At 39.9% G+C, this 18,415-nt stretch overlaps 1 protein-coding gene across 3 annotated transcripts in view; it reads right to left on the reverse strand.

Moving 5' to 3' along the window:
* Nucleotides 1-18,415, reverse strand: part of LOC117328198 (glutamate [NMDA] receptor subunit 1-like) — a 62,634-nt gene that overhangs the window by 27,692 nt on the left and 16,527 nt on the right. For 2 of the 3 annotated variants that reach the window (XM_033885628.1, XM_033885629.1), the window contains exons 6-16: nucleotides 15,393-15,579; nucleotides 14,917-15,058; nucleotides 10,868-10,969; nucleotides 9,837-9,948; nucleotides 9,150-9,274; nucleotides 8,249-8,413; nucleotides 7,819-8,053; nucleotides 7,427-7,575; nucleotides 6,666-6,823; nucleotides 4,690-4,862; nucleotides 4,143-4,253 (exon numbers count right to left, since the gene is read on the reverse strand). In XM_033885628.1, the coding sequence (XP_033741519.1) occupies nucleotides 4,143-4,253; nucleotides 4,690-4,862; nucleotides 6,666-6,823; nucleotides 7,427-7,575; nucleotides 7,819-8,053; nucleotides 8,249-8,413; nucleotides 9,150-9,274; nucleotides 9,837-9,948; nucleotides 10,868-10,969; nucleotides 14,917-15,058; nucleotides 15,393-15,579 (1,659 nt within the window). Of the gene's footprint in view, nucleotides 1-4,142; nucleotides 4,254-4,689; nucleotides 4,863-6,665; nucleotides 6,824-7,426; nucleotides 7,576-7,818; nucleotides 8,054-8,248; nucleotides 8,414-9,149; nucleotides 9,275-9,836; nucleotides 9,949-10,867; nucleotides 10,970-14,916; nucleotides 15,059-15,392; nucleotides 15,580-16,533; nucleotides 16,559-18,415 lie in introns of those variants that run through there. The other variant, XM_033885630.1, reaches the window with a different exon arrangement.

Below are 18,415 nucleotides of genomic sequence, written 5' to 3' on the forward strand. Positions count from 1 at the left end.
CTAAACCGATCATTCATATACCCAGAGAAAAACCTTGTAGTCGACAGGTGACCAAATACCTACTCACTTTCAACCAGGGAATCAAATCCCGACAACTGCAAGGCAAGTATGTTACCACAGTGCCAACCGAGTACCTCTTCATTTGTATCTGACATTGTGAATTTAACACACGATTAAAGTGTTAAAACTGGTTTAATTAAATTCATTGTGAATTATTAGAGTTACCTGTATCAACACCCTACAATGTGTGAGGTATAAGACAGTTACCTGTATCAACACCCTACAATGTGTGGGGTATAAGATAGTTACCTGTATCAACACCCTATAATGTGTGAGGTATAAGATAGTTACCTGTATCCTACAATGTGTGAGGTATAAGATAGTTACCTGTATCAACACCCTATAATGTGTGAGGTATAAGATAGTTACCTGTATCCTACAATGTGTGGGGTATAAGATAGTTACCTGTATCCTACAATGTGTGGGGTATAAGATAGTTACCTGTATCAACACCCTACAATGTGTGAGGTATAAGATAGTTACCTGTATCAACACCCTATAATGTGTGAGGTATAAGATAGTTACCTGTATCAACACCCTACAAGGTGTGAGGTATAAGATAGTTACCTGTATCCTACAATGTGTGAGGTATAAGATAGTTACCTGTATCCTACAATGTGTGGGGTATAAGATAGTTACCTGTATCCTACAATGTGTGGGGTATAAGATAGTTACCTGTATCAACACCCTATAATGTGTGAGGTATAAGATAGTTACCTGTATCCTACAATGTGTGGGGTATAAGATAGTTACCTGTATCCTACAATGTGTGAGGTATAAGATAGTTACCTGTATCAACACCCTACAATGTGTGGGGTATAAGATAGTTACCTGTATCAACACCCTACAAGGTGTGAGGTATAAGATAGTTACCTGTATCAACACCCTACAATGTGTGAGGTATAAGATAGTTACCTGTATCCTACAATGTGTGAGGTATAAGATAGTTACCTGTATCAACACCCTACAATGTGTGAGGTATAAGATAGTTACCTGTATCCTACAATGTGTGAGGTATAAGATAGTTACCTGTATCAACACCCTACAATGTGTGGGGTATAAGATAGTTACCTGTATCCTACAATGTGTGAGGTATAAGACAGTTACCTGTATCAACACCCTACAATGTGTGAGGTATAAGATAGTTACCTGTATCAACACCCTACAATGTGTGAGGTATAAGATAGTTACCTGTATCCTACAATGTGTGGGGTATAAGACAGTTACCTGTATCAACACCCTACAATGTGTCAGGTATAAGATAGTTACCTGTATCCTACAATGTGTGGGGTATAAGACAGTTACCTGTATCAACACCCTACAATGTGTCAGGTATAAGATAGTTACCTGTATCAACACCCTACAATGTGTGGGGTATAAGACAGTTACCTGTATCAACACCCTACAATGTGTGAGGTATAAGATAGTTACCTGTATCAACACCCTACAATGTGTGAGGTATAAGATAGTTACCTGTATCAACACCCTACAAGGTGTGAGGTATAAGATAGTTACCTGTATCCTACAATGTGTGAGGTATAAGATAGTTACCTGTATCCTACAATGTGTGGGGTATAAGATAGTTACCTGTATCCTACAATGTGTGGGGTATAAGATAGTTACCTGTATCAACACCCTATAATGTGTGAGGTATAAGATAGTTACCTGTATCCTACAATGTGTGGGGTATAAGATAGTTACCTGTATCCTACAATGTGTGAGGTATAAGATAGTTACCTGTATCAACACCCTACAATGTGTGGGGTATAAGATAGTTACCTGTATCAACACCCTACAAGGTGTGAGGTATAAGATAGTTACCTGTATCAACACCCTACAATGTGTGAGGTATAAGATAGTTACCTGTATCCTACAATGTGTGAGGTATAAGATAGTTACCTGTATCAACACCCTACAATGTGTGAGGTATAAGATAGTTACCTGTATCAACACCCTACAATGTGTGAGGTATAAGATAGTTACCTGTATCAACACCCTACAATGTGTGAGGTATAAGATAGTTACCTGTATCAACACACTACAATGTGTGAGGTATAAGATAGTTACCTGTATCAACACCCTACAATGTGTGAGGTATAAGATAGTTACCTGTATCAACACCCTACAATGTGTGAGGTATAAGATAGTTACCTGTATCCTACAATGTGTGAGGTATAAGATAGTTACCTGTATCAACACCCTACAATGTGTGACGTATAAGATAGCTATCTGTATCCTACAAGGTGTGAGGTATAAGATATTTACCTGTATCAACACCCTACAATGTGTGAGGTATAAGATAGTTACCTGTATCAACACCCTACAATGTGTGAGGTATAAGATAGTTACCTGTATCAACACCCTACAAGGTGTGAGGTATAAGATAGTTACCTGTATCAACACCCTACAATGTGTGAGGTATAAGATAGTTACCTGTATCAACACCCTACAATGTGTGAGGTATAAGATAGTTACCTGTATCAACACCCTACAATGTGTGAGGTATAAGATAGTTACCTGTATCAACACCCTACAATGTGTGACGTATAAGATAGCTATCTGTATCCTACAAGGTGTGAGGTATAAGATATTTACCTGTATCAACACCCTACAATGTGTGAGGTATAAGATAGTTACCTGTATCAACACCCTACAAGGTGTGAGGTATAAGATAGTTACCTGTATCAACACCCTACAATGTGTGAGGTATAAGATAGTTACCTGTATCAACACCCTACAATGTGTGAGGTATAAGATAGTTACCTGTATCCTACAATGTGTGAGGTATAAGATAGTTACCTGTATCCTACAATGTGTGAGGTATAAGATAGGTACCTGTATCAACACCCTACAATGTGTGGGGTATAAGATAGTTACCTGTATCAACACCCTACAATGTGTGAGGTATAAGATAGTTACCTGTATCAACACCCTACAATGTGTGAGGTATAAGATAGTTACCTGTATCAACACCCTACAATGTGTGGGGTATAAGATAGTTACCTGTATCCTACAATGTGTGAGGTATAAGATAGTTACCTGTATCCTACAATGTGTGAGGTATAAGATAGTTACCTGTATCCTACAATGTGTGAGGTATAAGATAGTTACCTGTATCAACACCCTACAATGTGTGAGGTATAAGATAGTTACCTGTATCAACACCCTACAACGTGTGGGGTATAAGATAGTTACCTGTACCAACACCCTACAAGGTGTGAGGTATAAGATAGTTACCTGTATCCTACAATGTGTGAGGTATAAGATAGTTACCTGTATCAACACCCTACAATGTGTGAGGTATAAGATAGTTACCTGTATCAACACCCTACAATGTGTGAGGTATAAGATAGTTACCTGTATCAACACCCTACAATGTGTGAGGTATAAGATAGTTACCTGTATCCTACAATGTGTGAGGTATAAGATAGTTACCTGTATCCTACAATGTGTGAGGTATAAGATAGTTACCTGTATCAACACCCTACAATGTGTGAGGTATAAGATAGTTACCTGTATCAACACCCTACAATGTGTGGGGTATAAGATAGTTACCTGTATCCTACAATGTGTGAGGTATAAGATAGTTACCTGTATCAACACCCTACAATGTGTGAGGTATAAGATAGTTACCTGTATCAACACCCTATAATGTGTGAGGTATAAGATAGTTACCTGTATCAACACCCTACAAGGTGTGGGGTATAAGATAGTTACCTGTATCCTACACCCTACAATGTGTGGGGTATAAGATAGTTACCTGTATCAACACCCTACAAGGTGTGAGGTATAAGATAGTTACCTGTATCCTACAATGTGTGAGGTATAAGATAGTTACCTGTATCAACACCCTACAATGTGTGGGGTATAAGATAGTTACCTGTATCAACACCCTACAACGTGTGGGGTATAAGATAGTTACCTGTATCAACACCCTACAATGTGTGGGGTATAAGATATTTACCTGTATCCTACAATGTGTGAGGTATAAGATAGTTACCTGTATCAACACCCTACAAGGTGTGAGGTATAAGATAGTTACCTGTATCCTACAATGTGTGAGGTATAGGAGAGGTACATACCTGCCATGTTTGTTAGACCCAATGTGGCCGGTGCAGAGTCTCTCTCACTCTCAGAGCAGTCAGTACTCTCATTGAGAATCCACTTATTGTCCAGTTCCTCCATACGACCACCTGTCAAAAGACAAGATGGTGCCATTGATGATGTCTCAAGCAAATTCTCACATTTTTTATAGAATAAGAATCCCATACATTTTCAAGAAATCGTGATGATGGATGCAGAAAGTCAATGTTTGTTTGTGTTTCCCATGAATAACAAGAGGCCAAGAGAGCCTGTTTAACTCACCTGGATATTTGTGGGATTATGGCATATTGAGAATCACATTTCTACACAAGAAGAAGGAAGAATTTGCTCTCAGTCTCCTTGGGGGCCAATCCCAGCAATTATACAAAATCCATGTGACTACTAGCGATTTAATGAGAAAATCAATTGACATACACTTGGCAATGGATGTCATGCCATAAAATATTTTAGAAAAAAAGAAGACATTTTTAATGTCTGTTCTCAGAAGATGCAGTTAAACACTTGATCTTAGCTAAATAAGCTTACGTTCATGGAGTTTGAGAATTGCCATGGAAATATCATGTGTCCAAGGACTTTTTTTCCGGAGACCAATACCAAGGCCAGACCGACCAAACAGCTCTCCAGCAGTGATCAGCTCACAATCCTTGGCAGCCTCATACTCCAGACGTGAGGAATCCCAGATAAAAGCTTGTAGTTCACTACAAAAACACAACATTTCATACCAGTGTAAACAGAAGACCAAATGGGCCTTAAATGAGTTAAGGGGTAGTAGCGTTTTGAAAGTAAAAGTCTAACGCTGGACGGCGATGGATGGAGCATGATGGCTATAGGTCATCCCTAAAACTATATATATATTGATAATGCATTTAATATTTTCCAAATAATTGAGATATTCAAGTATTAAATCACGATAAAAAGCGATAACAAATCGAAAATAACATTTATGACATCCAGGCGTCTGACCTATTAACGCTTGTATCTGCATATTATAGTGCACAGTCAATTTAAAAGGAAAAATGTGCACTACAGTATGTTTTTATCATGTAAAACCTTTATCTGGGTATTTAAGTAAGAATTAAATACTGATATGGTTTCAACATTATTTATTTATGTGACCTTGAATCAGGGTCAAAGTCATTTATTTGATCCCAATGCAATCTTGTTTACCATATCTTTTTTTTCGGAAGTGTGACCTTTGACCCTATAACCTTAAAAGATGCCAGCCTAAATTTAATGCTAGTGTCCTTGACCCTAGGAACCTTTAAACCCTACTGCACATCTACTTATTGCAGTGTATAATCATTTGGAATTTCAGTTAATTCAGTATTCTTTAAGACCTTACAATGATGTATTTTTGACAGTATATCCATGTTGGACATACAGATGTTATGTTAATGCTGAAGACTAACATCAAGCCTGATAAGGTTGGTCTGTAATAGACTGTTATAGGACCGGAGGTTAATCATAGCCATGACTTCTGGGGGTGATCAACTGGTAAACTAGAATATCTCTATAAGATATCAATGCCTGCACTTATATGGAATGTTGCAGGTTTTGATTGTAAATAGTACATAGTGATATGGTCACCTTCTAGCTTTGCTCTTGGAGGAATTTCCCTTTAGCTCAGTCAGTAGAGTGAATGGCAAGTAAACTGAGGGACGTGGGTTCGATCCCCAGTGGAGGCACACTAGAACCCTGATATTAATTTTGGAAGTACCAATTATTTTCAGATGTGATTTCTGTATTTGCCCATATCTATGCTCAGTATGTCCAATGGCAGTAAAACTACACAATAACTCTGTATGTTAAAGCTGATTCGATTGCCCAACTCATCCGTTTTTTTGCTGATATAAGCCTGCATACCTACTTTCATGAATTTGTTCCTTTTTACTCAGGTTATCATGTTCACATGACTAACAGTAATAAAACTACATAGAGCCATAACTCTGTAAACCAGCTCTTCTGTATGTAGTTTGTACAAGGTGACAGAGTTAAACGAGCTCTTCTGTATGTAGTTTGTACAAGGTGACAGAATTAAACGAGCTCTTCTGTATGTAGTTTGTACAAGGTGACCGAATTAAACGAGCTCTTCTGTATGTAGTTTGTACAAGGTGACAGAATTAAACAAGCTCTTCTGCATGTAGTTTGTACAAGGTGACCAAATTAAACGAGCTCTTCTGTATGTAGCTTGTACAAGGTGACCAAAACAAACAAGCTCTTCTGTATGTAGTTTGAACAAGGTGACCGAATTAAACGAGCTCTTATGTAGTTTGTACAAGGTGACCGAATTAAGTGAGCTCTTCTGTATGTAGTTTGTACAAGGTGACCGAATTAAACAAGCTTTTCTGTATGTATTTTGAACAAAATTTGTCACAAAATGAAATTTCTATAGTGGTGTTTTGATGGTATTCTGTAAATAGTAACAGTGTCCTTATCCATGACCTTTCAACTCATCGTATTCTTATACACAATGTTTGTAGGTAGTTTGATCAATGACATACCCTTTCTTCACTTCATTGATGGCATCCTCAGCTGTGTGGTAGTTTCGTGTCTCCATCTGACGGTACATTGTAGATAACTCTACTTGTCTCTTGAAGTACATCTCTACAGCACTGTTCTTCACCGTGGCATATTTGAAGTTCTCATTTGGATTACGGAGCTATCAATGATAATTTTAAACTGTGTTATTACACACACTGACTGATGTTTAAAAAAACTACAGTGAGTTGACAAATCTTGACAATTTTCAAAATATTGTACTTTCCTTGTTTCTTAAATTCTTTCTCCTTTGTAGAGATATAACTAGATTTGTATTCCGAGAGCTAACTAATACTCTGGTGGATGCTATAGTTCAGTAGGCTATAGGTGAGTGTAACCATATCAATCAAGTCAGTTGTTGCATTGTTAACAAAAAGGTACCAATTACAATTTCCGTTAAATTCGGGGAGGTACTTTAATAGCCATTGTGGATTGTATCTAGAAATCAGAAGCCGACACAAGTTTTGGATTATGCATGTTATACTGATCATGCATACCAAGTTTTGTTGAAAACGGAACAGTACTTTGAGTTGTCAGGACAACCGTGTCCGGACAAGATTATGGGACAACAGACGGACAGACAGACAGACAGGCCAATTCCAGTATACTGCCCCTCGTTACAGTGAGTATAATAGGCCGATTCCAGTATACTGCCCCTCGTTACAGTGGGTATAATAATCAATGCCTTCTGTTACACACAGATCATCCTCTGATGTATACTTACTCTAGCATCGTCGATACCCGTGATGGAGGCCTCGGGACGGTCTAGCACCAAAAACGCTGCCAGGTTAGCAGTGTAGGATGCCACGATGATCATAGCAAAACCAGCCCAGACCATTCCTAGTACTCGAGCACTGAAGCTGCGTGGAGTTCCTGTAGACAAAAGACAACAAAATCAGTAAAGTTTGATATTAAAATGGAACACAGATGATTGACATATCATCATTGACAGACTTACCTTCCCCTATACCACTGTTCAGCAGAACTCCCCAGGCAAACTATCATTGACAGACTTACCTTCCCCTATACCACTGTTCAGCAGTACTGACAGACTTACCTTCCCCTATACCACTGTTCAGCAGAACTCCCCAGGCAAACCATCATTGACAGACTTACCTTCCCCTATACCACTGTTCAGCAGTACTCCCCAGGCGAACCACATAGCACTAGACAAGTTCAGAGCATCTTCCTCTGTGTCATCACTCTTGGCCAGTTTGAAGCGACCAAACGGAGAGAATCTGTCGAGGAGGTAGAGAACTAAAGCCACCACATGAACAGATAGGCCCACCAGGATCCAGAGTGTGTCCTGGAATGGCTGTAGAAAGGAGGCCAGACTCGAGTCCTTCTGGGTCTGAAACAAGATTAACACTAGTAAAGCTATTCCTATCAGTAACCTCCTCAAGACCTGGTCTGAAGGTTAACAGTGAGTGTATACAGTACCTCCTCCAGGCCTGGTCAGAAGGTTTATTGACAGTGCTTGCTTGAATATTAATCTCATTCAATTACAGTCTGAAAGATTTGGCAAAAACAATCCCAAGACTCTGACCTTTTTGACCAGTATGATGAGGCCTTGGTACTTAAAAGGCTTTGAGAAGTCGATGTGTTCGGCGCGCTCTGGGTTGATGGTGAGGGGTGCCACTATGAGGTCTGACTCTTCACTGACCAACTCTCCAATCATCCCGTTCCATGTCTTCATCTTACTGTTGTTACTCTGTAACCAGACACCATGTGAGTCACTGATAAAAATATCATCACTGTGTAAGATTTTAACGACAAACAGGTAGAGGATTATACAGCTTCCTATCCATATACATTTTTTTACATTTAAAAGTGGAAAGTATATACGTCACCTTACTAGCTCAGGCTAGCGCTCGGAGAGTGAGAGGTTGCTAGTTTGAGCAGGGAATTTTTCATTACTCTTATCTATTACAGATTTGGTGCCGTTGACCACTCCAAGTGAAAGCTATAGGAGATTGAGAGACTTCGTTGGAGCTAAAGAACCTGGGTTGTGGTTGTCTTCAGGGCAAAACTTTGTGAAGGAGGGAGTAGTGTAAAAGTGGAGAGTATATAAGGTCACCTTATAATTACTAGCTCAGGCTAGCAGGAATATCTCTTTTGCCTAGTGGAAGGATATTTGCCTATAGAGTGAGAGGTCACTAGTTCAAGTCCCAGCATGGCCAGGGTATTTTTCATTACTCCTACTATTACATATACACTAATTATATATACATGTATACCTATAATCAGTGACTAACATTTGATGTGTGAATACTGGATTGTATATTAAGCCAATTATTTGAATTATTAGTAACCTTTGACCTCTAAATGAGAATTCTTAAAAATACAATTATAAAACACTGGACAGTGGAGACAGTAACCTGTTCTCTGATCTGAGAGTTAATGTAATGCCCCTACTTTGATTGTCTTGACAAGAGAAGGACACTTACCCTGGTAAGGGTACCAAATGAGTTGTCAGTGCTCAGATGTAGCTCAAATGTAAAGTTCACTTTCTCGGAGATGTCGATCAGCATATCAATGCAATAACCATAGCAACAGTAGTCAACTTTCTCTCCTGTAAAAAATACAACAGGCAAATGGGCCTTAATGGTCACCTGAGTTTTGATATATTTTGGCAGATTTTATTCAAGTGACTTAAATTTGAGATTCATGCCCCATAATGCTTAAGGCCCAATATCAGGTCTCTGGGCCTCTTGCTTAGAGAGAAGTTGTTTTAAAGATTTTAGCATATTTGACCTCTGTGACCTTAAAAGAAGGTCAAGGTCATTCATTTGAACAATCTTGATAGCCTGTCACCCCAGCATGCTATATACCCAATATCAGGTCTTTAGGCTTCTTACTTAATGAGAAGAACTTGGTTAAAGATTTTAGCATATTTGACCCCTGTGACCTTGAATGAAGGTCTAGGTCATTCATTTGGACAATCTTGATAGCCCTGCACCTCAGCATGCCTCTTGGTTATTGATGAAAATGTAAATTGTTTATGAACGGAAGACGCACTATGACGGTTAAAATGTGATTAGAATAGGTCACATGAGAGTTGGTCAATTAATGTAATCAATTTAAACATTGCATGTGATCGTTCTCAACATTTGTTATTCAAATGAATTTCTCACCCGTTGTGGAGTTGACTTTCCAACATATGCGTTCATTCTTGTTTTCCTCACAGGAACCTTTCTCCGACAGGAGTTCTGTGTGTACAAAAGGTGTAGCTTTCAGGGTCACTACCTGGAAGGCAAACAGGTACCACCTGGTCATGACAATGCTAGGTCCATAAAAACACAAATTTTATACTCACTTTTTCATGCAAAATACTGTGAATATTTATCAAATACCTGATAAATATTAGTACATCCTTATCATGTCCAATATTGGTACATATTTATCATGTAAATTATTGGTACATGTTCATCATGTCAAATTATTACCTGTCCACACATCTTACCTGGAGATGAGTGGATATCTTTACACCTTTACATTACATAGCCACACATCTTACCTTGAGGTGAGTGGATATCTTAACACCTTTACATTACCTGTCCACACATCTTACCTTGAGGTGAGTGGATATCTTTACATCTTTACATTACCTGTCCACACATCTTACCTGGAGATGAGTGGATATCTTTACACCTTTACATTACATAGCCACACATCTTACCTTGAGGTGAGTGGATATCTTAACACCTTTACATTACCTGTCCACACATCTTACCTTGAGGTGATTGGATATCTTTACACCTTTACATTACATAGTCAAACATCTTACCTTGAGGTGAGTGGATATCTTTACACCTTTACATTACCTGTCCACACATCTTACCTTGAGATGAGTGGATATCTTTACACCTTTACATTACCTGTCCACACATCTTACCTTGAGATGAGTGGATATCTTTACACCTTTACATTACCTGACCACACATCTTACCTTGAGGTGATTGGAAATCTTTACACCTTTACATTACATAGCCACACATCTTACCTTGAGGTGATTGGAAATCTTTACACCTTTACATTACATAGTCAAACATCTTACCTTGAGGTGATTAGATATCTTTACACCTTTACATTACCTGACCACACATCTTACCTTGAGATGAGTGGATATCTTTACACCTTTACATTACCTGACCATACATCTTACCTTGAGGTGAGTGGATATCTTTACACCTTTGGGTTTTGTCATTAGGTTACCAGGCCACACAATCTTATTTTCACCTGTGATCTTCAGTGCAGGTTCTGTTGCCTGAAAGATTGACAAAAAAGGAAATAAGGATCTACTTCAATTATCTCCCATGAATATTTCTTGACTGTACTTGAGGTAGGTGGAGTATGAATTAAAATATTGACAACTTTGGAAAATGAACCATAATATTGACAGCGTATCCTGTTTGTCGTTCAGCCAAATGAGTTTAGATTACAGACAGAACTGTTGCTATCCCCGACATGTTTTTTGTACCACCATGATTAGGCCCAGTGTTAGTACTAGTTCTGTCGTGGCTAAATCAACAATATTTATCTGTATCGGTGTTGATGTTTACCTGAAGTTTACCTCACAACAAGGACTGTTACTTGTTTACCTGTATTGGTGTTGTTGTTTACCTGAAGTTTACCTCACAACAAGGACTGTTACTTGTTTATCTGTATCGGTGTTGTTGTTTACCTGAAGTTTACCTCACAACAAGGACTGTTACTTGTTTACCTGTATTGGTGTTGTTGTTTACCTGAAGTTTACCTCACAGCAAGGACTGTTACTTGTTTATCTGTATCGGTGTTGTTGTTTACCTGAAGTTTACCTCACAACAAGGACTGTTACTTGTTTACCTGTATTGGTGTTGTTGTTTACCTGAAGTTTACCTCACAACAAGGACTGTTACTTGTTTATCTGTATCGGTGTTGTTGTTTACCTGAAGTTTACCTCACAACAAGGACTGTTACTTGTTTACCTGTATTGGTGTTGTTGTTTACCTGAAGTTTACCTCACAGAAAGGACTGTTACTTGTTTACCTGTATTGGTGTTGTTGTTTACCTGAAGTTTACCTCACAGTAAGGACTGTTACTTGTTTACCTGTATTGGTGTTATTGTTACCTGAAGTTTACCTCACAACAAGGACTGTTACTTGTTTATCTGTATCTGTGTTGTTGTTTACCTGAAGTTTACCTCACAACAAGGACTGTTACTTGTTTATCTGTATCGGTGTTGTTGTTTACCTCACAACAAGGACTGTTACTTGTTTATCAGTGTCAGTGTTGTTGTTTACCTTACAGTAAGGACTGTTACTTGTTTACCTGTATCGGTGTTGTTGTTTACCTCACATCAAGGACTGTTACTTGTTTACCTGTATCGGTGTTGTTGTTTACCTCACATCAAGGACTGTTACTTGTTTACCTGTATCGGTGTTGTTGTTTACCTTACAGTAAGGACTGTTACTTGTTTATCTGTGTCAGTGTTGTTGTTTACCTGAAGTTTACAGTGTACCTCACAACAAGGACTGTTACTTGTTTATCTGTATCGGTGTTGTTGTTTACCTGAAGTTTATCTCACAACAAGGACTGTTACTTGTTTATCTGTATCGGTGTTGTTGTTTACCTCACAGTAAGGGCTGTTACTTGTTTATCTGTATCGGTGTTGTTGTTTACCTGAAGTTTACCTCACAACAAGGACTGTTACTTGTTAATCTGTATCAGTGTTATTGTTTATCTGTATCGGTGTTGTTGTTTACCTGAAGTTTACCTCACAACAATCACATCCAAAGAAACAAATTTCCTATTATCACATCTATCAATGTAGGGACCCACTAGTTGTTGTATACAACAAGAGATCCCAGAGGGATCTTGGCGCCCACCATTGAATGATCTTCATAGGTTCCATGTCAGATTGATCTTTTCTCTACTTTTCCCTTCATTTTACTAATCTGTGCAAATTGAGACATCCCTCCAGTACTTTTCAAACAAGGGAATCCTAGCTATATTAGAAATTTGAGATTTAACGATAATGGCTGTTTGTTTGCCAGGTTGTTTTCAGGACAGACTGGTCCAAAAATGCAATACAAGGGACCAAGGGGAACCTACTTATGAAATTTGAGAAAGATCCATTCAGTACTTTGAGAAATAGAGATAACAAACTTCAATTGTTAAAATCCAAGATGGCGGTCTGTCGGCCATGTTGTTTTCCGATTGGTCTCAAAACGCAATATGCATAACTAGGCACCAAGGGGAACCTTCACATGAAATTTGAGAAAGATCCCTTCAGTACTTTCTCAGAAATAGTGGTAACAAACTTCAATTGTCAAAATCCAAGATGGCTGCCTGTCGGCCATGTTGTTTTCCGATTGGTCTCAAACCGCAATATGCATAACTAGGCACCAAGGGGAACCTACATATGAAATTTGAGAAAGATCCCTTCAGTCCTTTCTCAGAAATAGCGATAACAAACTTCAATTGTCAAAATCCAAGATGGCTGCCTGTCGGCCATGTTGTAATCCGATTGGTCTCAAAACGCAATATGCATAACTAGGCACCAAGGGGAACCTTCATATTAAATTTGAGAAAGATCCCTTCAGTACTTACTCAGAAATAGCGATAACAAACTTCAATTGTCAAAATCCAAGATGGCTGCCTGTCGGCCATGTTGTTATCCGATTGGTCTCAAAACGCAATATGCATAACTAAGTACCAAGGGGAACCTTCATATGAAATTTGAGAAAGATCCCTTCAGTACTTTCTCAGAAATAGCGATAACAAACTTCAATTGTCAAAATCCAAGATGGCTGCCTGTCGGCCATGTTGTTATCCAATTGGTCTCAAAACGCAATATGCATAACTAGGCACCAAGGGGAACCTTCATATGAAATTTGAGAAAGATCCCTTCGATACTTTCTCAGAAATAGCGATAACAAACTTCAATTGTCAAAATCCAAGATGGCTGCCTGTCGGCCATGTTGTTATCCAATTGGTCTCAAAACGCAATATGCATAACTAGGCACCAAGGGGAACCTTCATATGAAATTTGAGAAAGATCCCTTCGATACTTTCTCAGAAATAGCGATAACAAACTTCAATTGCCAAATCCAAGATGGCTGCCTGTCGGCCATGTTGTTATCCGATTGGTCTCAAAACGCAATATGCATAACTAGGCACCAAGGGGAACCTTCATATGAATTTGAGAAAGAATCCCTTCAGTACTTTCTCAGAAATAGTGGTAACAAACTTCAATTGTCCAAAATCCAAGATGGCTGCCTGTCGGCCATGTTGTTTTCCGATTGTCTCAAATCGCAATATGCATAACTAGGCACCAAGGGGAACCTACATATGAAATTTGAGAAAGATCCTTCAGTACTTTCTCAGAAATAGCGATAACCAAACTTCAATTGTCAAAATCCAAGATGGCTGCCTGTCGGCCATGTTGTTATCCGATTGGTCTCAAAACGCAATATGCATAACTAGGCCCAAGGGAACCTCATATTTAAATTTGAGAAAGATCCCTTCAGTACTTTCTCAGAAATAGCGATAACAAACTTCAATTGTCAAAAATCCAAGATGGCTGCCTGTCGGCCATGTTGTTATCGATTGGTCTCAAACGCAATATGCATAACTAATACCAAGGGGAAACCTTCATAGAAATTTGAGAAAGATCCCTTCAGTACTTTCTCAGAAATAGCGTTAACAAACTTCAATTGTCAAAATCCAAGATGGCAGCCTGTCGGCCATTTTGTTTTCCGATTGGTCTCAAAACGCAATATGCATAACTAGGCACCAAGGGGAACCTACATATGAAATTTGAGAAAGATCCCTTCAGTACTTTCTCAGAAATAGCGTTAACAAACTTCAATTGTCAAAATCCAAGATGGCAGCCTGTCGGCCATTTTGTTTTCCGATTGGTCTCAAAACGCAATATGCATAACTAGGCACCAAGGGGAACCTACATATGAAATTTGAGAAAGATCCCTTCAGTACTTTCTGAGAAATAGAGATAACAAGAATTGTTTACAGACGGAGGGACGGAGGGACGGACGGACGGACGGAGGGACGGACGGACGGACGGACGACGGACCACGGACGCAGGGCGATTTGAACAGCCCACCATCTGATGATGGTGGGCTAAAAAGTTTGTCACACATCAATATGCTAGTCGTCAAACGAATATAAACGTAAGGAAAGAATCTATTCTATTTATGTTGTTGCCAAGGTTACCTGCTTGTTGCCATAGTAGCCAACCATGACTTTGTCCTGTTGACTGTTCCTGATGAAGTACACGGCGTTGACCCGGTCCCCATCCTCGTTAAAGCTCACCTGTCCGGTTTGACCCTTTTCTAACTTTTCTGTCTTCAGCGCCCTGAACAACACCAAAGAAACACATAGAAAACCTTCTTGAAGAAATCAACTACATGGTCATTCAATTTTGAACCATTTCACCATTGCTATAACCTTGCTCTGTGACCTCGCTGTGGCCTTACTTATTGACACAGCAACCTTAAAGTAGTGTTATATTACTTGGGTCCCTGGAAATTTAACCTATTATGCAAGGTATTCTGGAAATCAACAGAAAACAGAGAGTCTGCCTTATTTTATGAGAGAATTGGAAATCTGATAAAAAAAGGGTAAAATTTCTGTTCTGAAAATGGTAACTGGTGTAATTGTTATCTAACCTATATAATATCTATACTTACTCCAGTATTTTGCTGCCATTTTTCCAGTCGTTGTTGGCACTGCGACAGTCTGTGGGTGTGTCAGTGATATTCTGTAGGTCACTATTAACAAGGAAAAACTTTTGCATGGCCTGACCAATCACTTGGACACTGTCTCGTATATGGACATCTTCATTAGTACTGTAATACAGCTTCAATCCGAGCATACCTGGGCAAACAAAGAAATGTATTAACAGAATTTCCACATTTTGTCTAACATGAGTAAGATGTCTGTGTACAAAATATGTGTTGTCATATTCAAGCTCATTACGATCACTGGTAATTGTAGGTCCATATCACTTAAATTGTCCCATAAAATAGTGTTTTTGATCCAACTCATCTCCTGATGAATGTTTCATTATTTGTCATTGTTAGGTTAATGTTTATCCCGAATTAATCTATCCCATAATGGAGCTCATTGAAATCATTGCCCTTTAGGTTTTGGCATTTAATAAGGAAACCGACACTTATAGAATACATTTGTATCTGGCTAGTTACTGTGTTAACAATTGGATACATCAGTTATTGTTTCAGCAACCAACAAAAAAATTATCAGGAATTAAATAACAAAACAGCATCGCTTACTGGTAATCTGTTTTCACAGTAACCCTCACTGGTAATCTGTTTTCACAGTACCCCTCACTGGTAATCTGTTTTCACAGTACCCCTCACTGGTAATCTGTTTTCACAGTAACCCTCACTGGTAATCTGTTTTCACAGTACCCCTCACTGGTAATCTGTTTTCACAGTACCCCTCATAGGTAATCTGTTTTCACAGTACCCGTCACAGGTAATCTGTTTTCACAGTACCCCTCAATGGTAATCTGTTTTCACAGTACCCCTCACTGGTAATCTGTTTTCACAGTACCCCTCATAGGTAATCTGTTTTCACAGTACCCCTCACTGGTAATCTGTTTTCACAGTACCCCTCACTGGTAATCTGTTTTCACAGTACCCCTCATAGGTAATCTGTTTTCACAGTACCCCTTACTGGTAATCTGTTTTCACAGTACCCCTCACTGGTAATCTGTTTTCACATTACCCCTCACTGGTAATCTGTTTTCACAGTACCCATTACTGGTAATCTGTTTTCACAGTACCCCTCCATTACCTGTTAACATACCTACTGGAAGAGTAGAGGCCTCCATGGCCTGTTAACATACCTACTGGAAGAGTAGAGGCCTCCATGGCCTGTTAACATACCTACTGGAATGGCAGAGGCCTCCATGGCCTGTTAACATACCTAGGGAATGGTAGAGGCCTCCATGGCCTGTTAACATACCTAGGGAATGGTAGAGGCCTCCATGGCCTGTTAACATACCTACTGGAATGGTAGAGGCCTCCATGGCTTGTTAACATACCTTGGGAATGGAAGAGGCCTCCATGGCCTGTTAACATACCTACTGGAAGAGTAGAGGCCTCCATGGCTTGTTAACATACCTTGGGAATGGTAGAGGCCTCCATGGCCTGTTAACATACCTACTGGAATGGTAGAGGCCTCCATGGCTTGTTAACATACCTACTGGAATGGTAGAGGCATCCATGGCCTGTTAACATACCTAGGGAATGGTAGAGGCCTCTATGGCTTGTTAACATACCTACTGGAATGGTAGAGGCCTCCATGGCCTGTTAACATACCTAGGGAATGGTCGAGGCCTCTATGGCTTGTTAACATACCTACTGGAATGGTAGAGGCCTCCATGGCCTGTTAACATACCTAGGGAATGGTAGAGGCCTCCATGACCTGTTAACATACCTACTGGAATGGTAGAGGCCTCCATGGCTTGTTAACATACCTTGGGAATGGTAGAGGCCTCCATGGCCTGTTAACATACCTACTGGAAGAGTAGAGGCCTCCATGGCTTGTTAACATACCTTGGGAATGGTAGAGGCCTCCATGGCCTGTTAACATACCTACTTGAATGGTAGAGGCCTCCATGGCTTGTTAACATACCTACTGGAATGGTAGAGGCCTCCATGGCCTGTTAACATACCTAGGGAATGGTAGAGGCCTCTATGGCTTGTTAACATACCTACTGGAATGGTAGAGGCCTCCATGGCCTGTTAACATACCTAGGGAATGGTCGAGGCCTCTATGGCTTGTTAACATACCTACTGGAATGGTAGAGGCCTCCATGGCCTGTTAACATACCTACTGGAATGGTAGAGGCCTCCATGGCCTGTTAACATACCTAGGGAATGGTAGAGGCCTCTTTGACCTGTTAACATACCTACTGGAATGGTAGAGGCCTCCATGGCCTGTTAACATACCTAGGGAATGGTAGAGGCCTCCATGGCCTGTTAACATACCTACTGGAAGAGTAGAGGCCTCCATGGCTTGTTAACATACCTACTGGAAGAGTAGAGGCCTCCATGGTCTGTTAACATACCTACTGGAATGGTAGAGGCCTCCATGGCTTGTTAACATACCTACTGGAATGGTAGAGGCCTATATGGCCTGTTAACATACCTAGGGAATGGTAGAGGCCTCCATGGCCTGTTAACATACCTACTGGAATGGTTGAGGCCTCCATGGCCTGTTAACATACCTACTGGAATGGTAGAGGCCTCCATGGCCTGTTAACATACCTAGGGAATGGTAGAGGCCTCCATGGCCTGTTAACATACCTACTGGAAGAGTAGAGGCCTCCATGGCTTGTTAACATACCTACTGGAAGAGTAGAGGTCTCCATGGTCTGTTAACATACCTACTGGAATGGTAGAGGCCTCCATGGCTTGTTAACATACCTACTGGAATGGTAGAGGCCTATATGGCCTGTTAACATACCTAGGGAATGGTAGAGGCCTCCATGGCCTGTTAACATACCTACTGGAATGGTTGAGGCCTCCATGGCCTGTTAACATACCTACTGGAATGGTAGAGGCCTCCATGGCCTGTTAACATACCTAGGGAATGGTAGAGGCCTCTATGGCCTGTTAACATACCTACTACAAGAGTAGAGGCCTCCATGGCCTGTTAACATACCTACTGGAATGGTAGAGGC

The sequence above is a fragment of the Pecten maximus genome, chromosome 5 (genome assembly GCF_902652985.1).
Source record: "Pecten maximus chromosome 5, xPecMax1.1, whole genome shotgun sequence".
NCBI classification, from domain to species: Eukaryota; Metazoa; Mollusca; class Bivalvia; order Pectinida; family Pectinidae; genus Pecten; species Pecten maximus.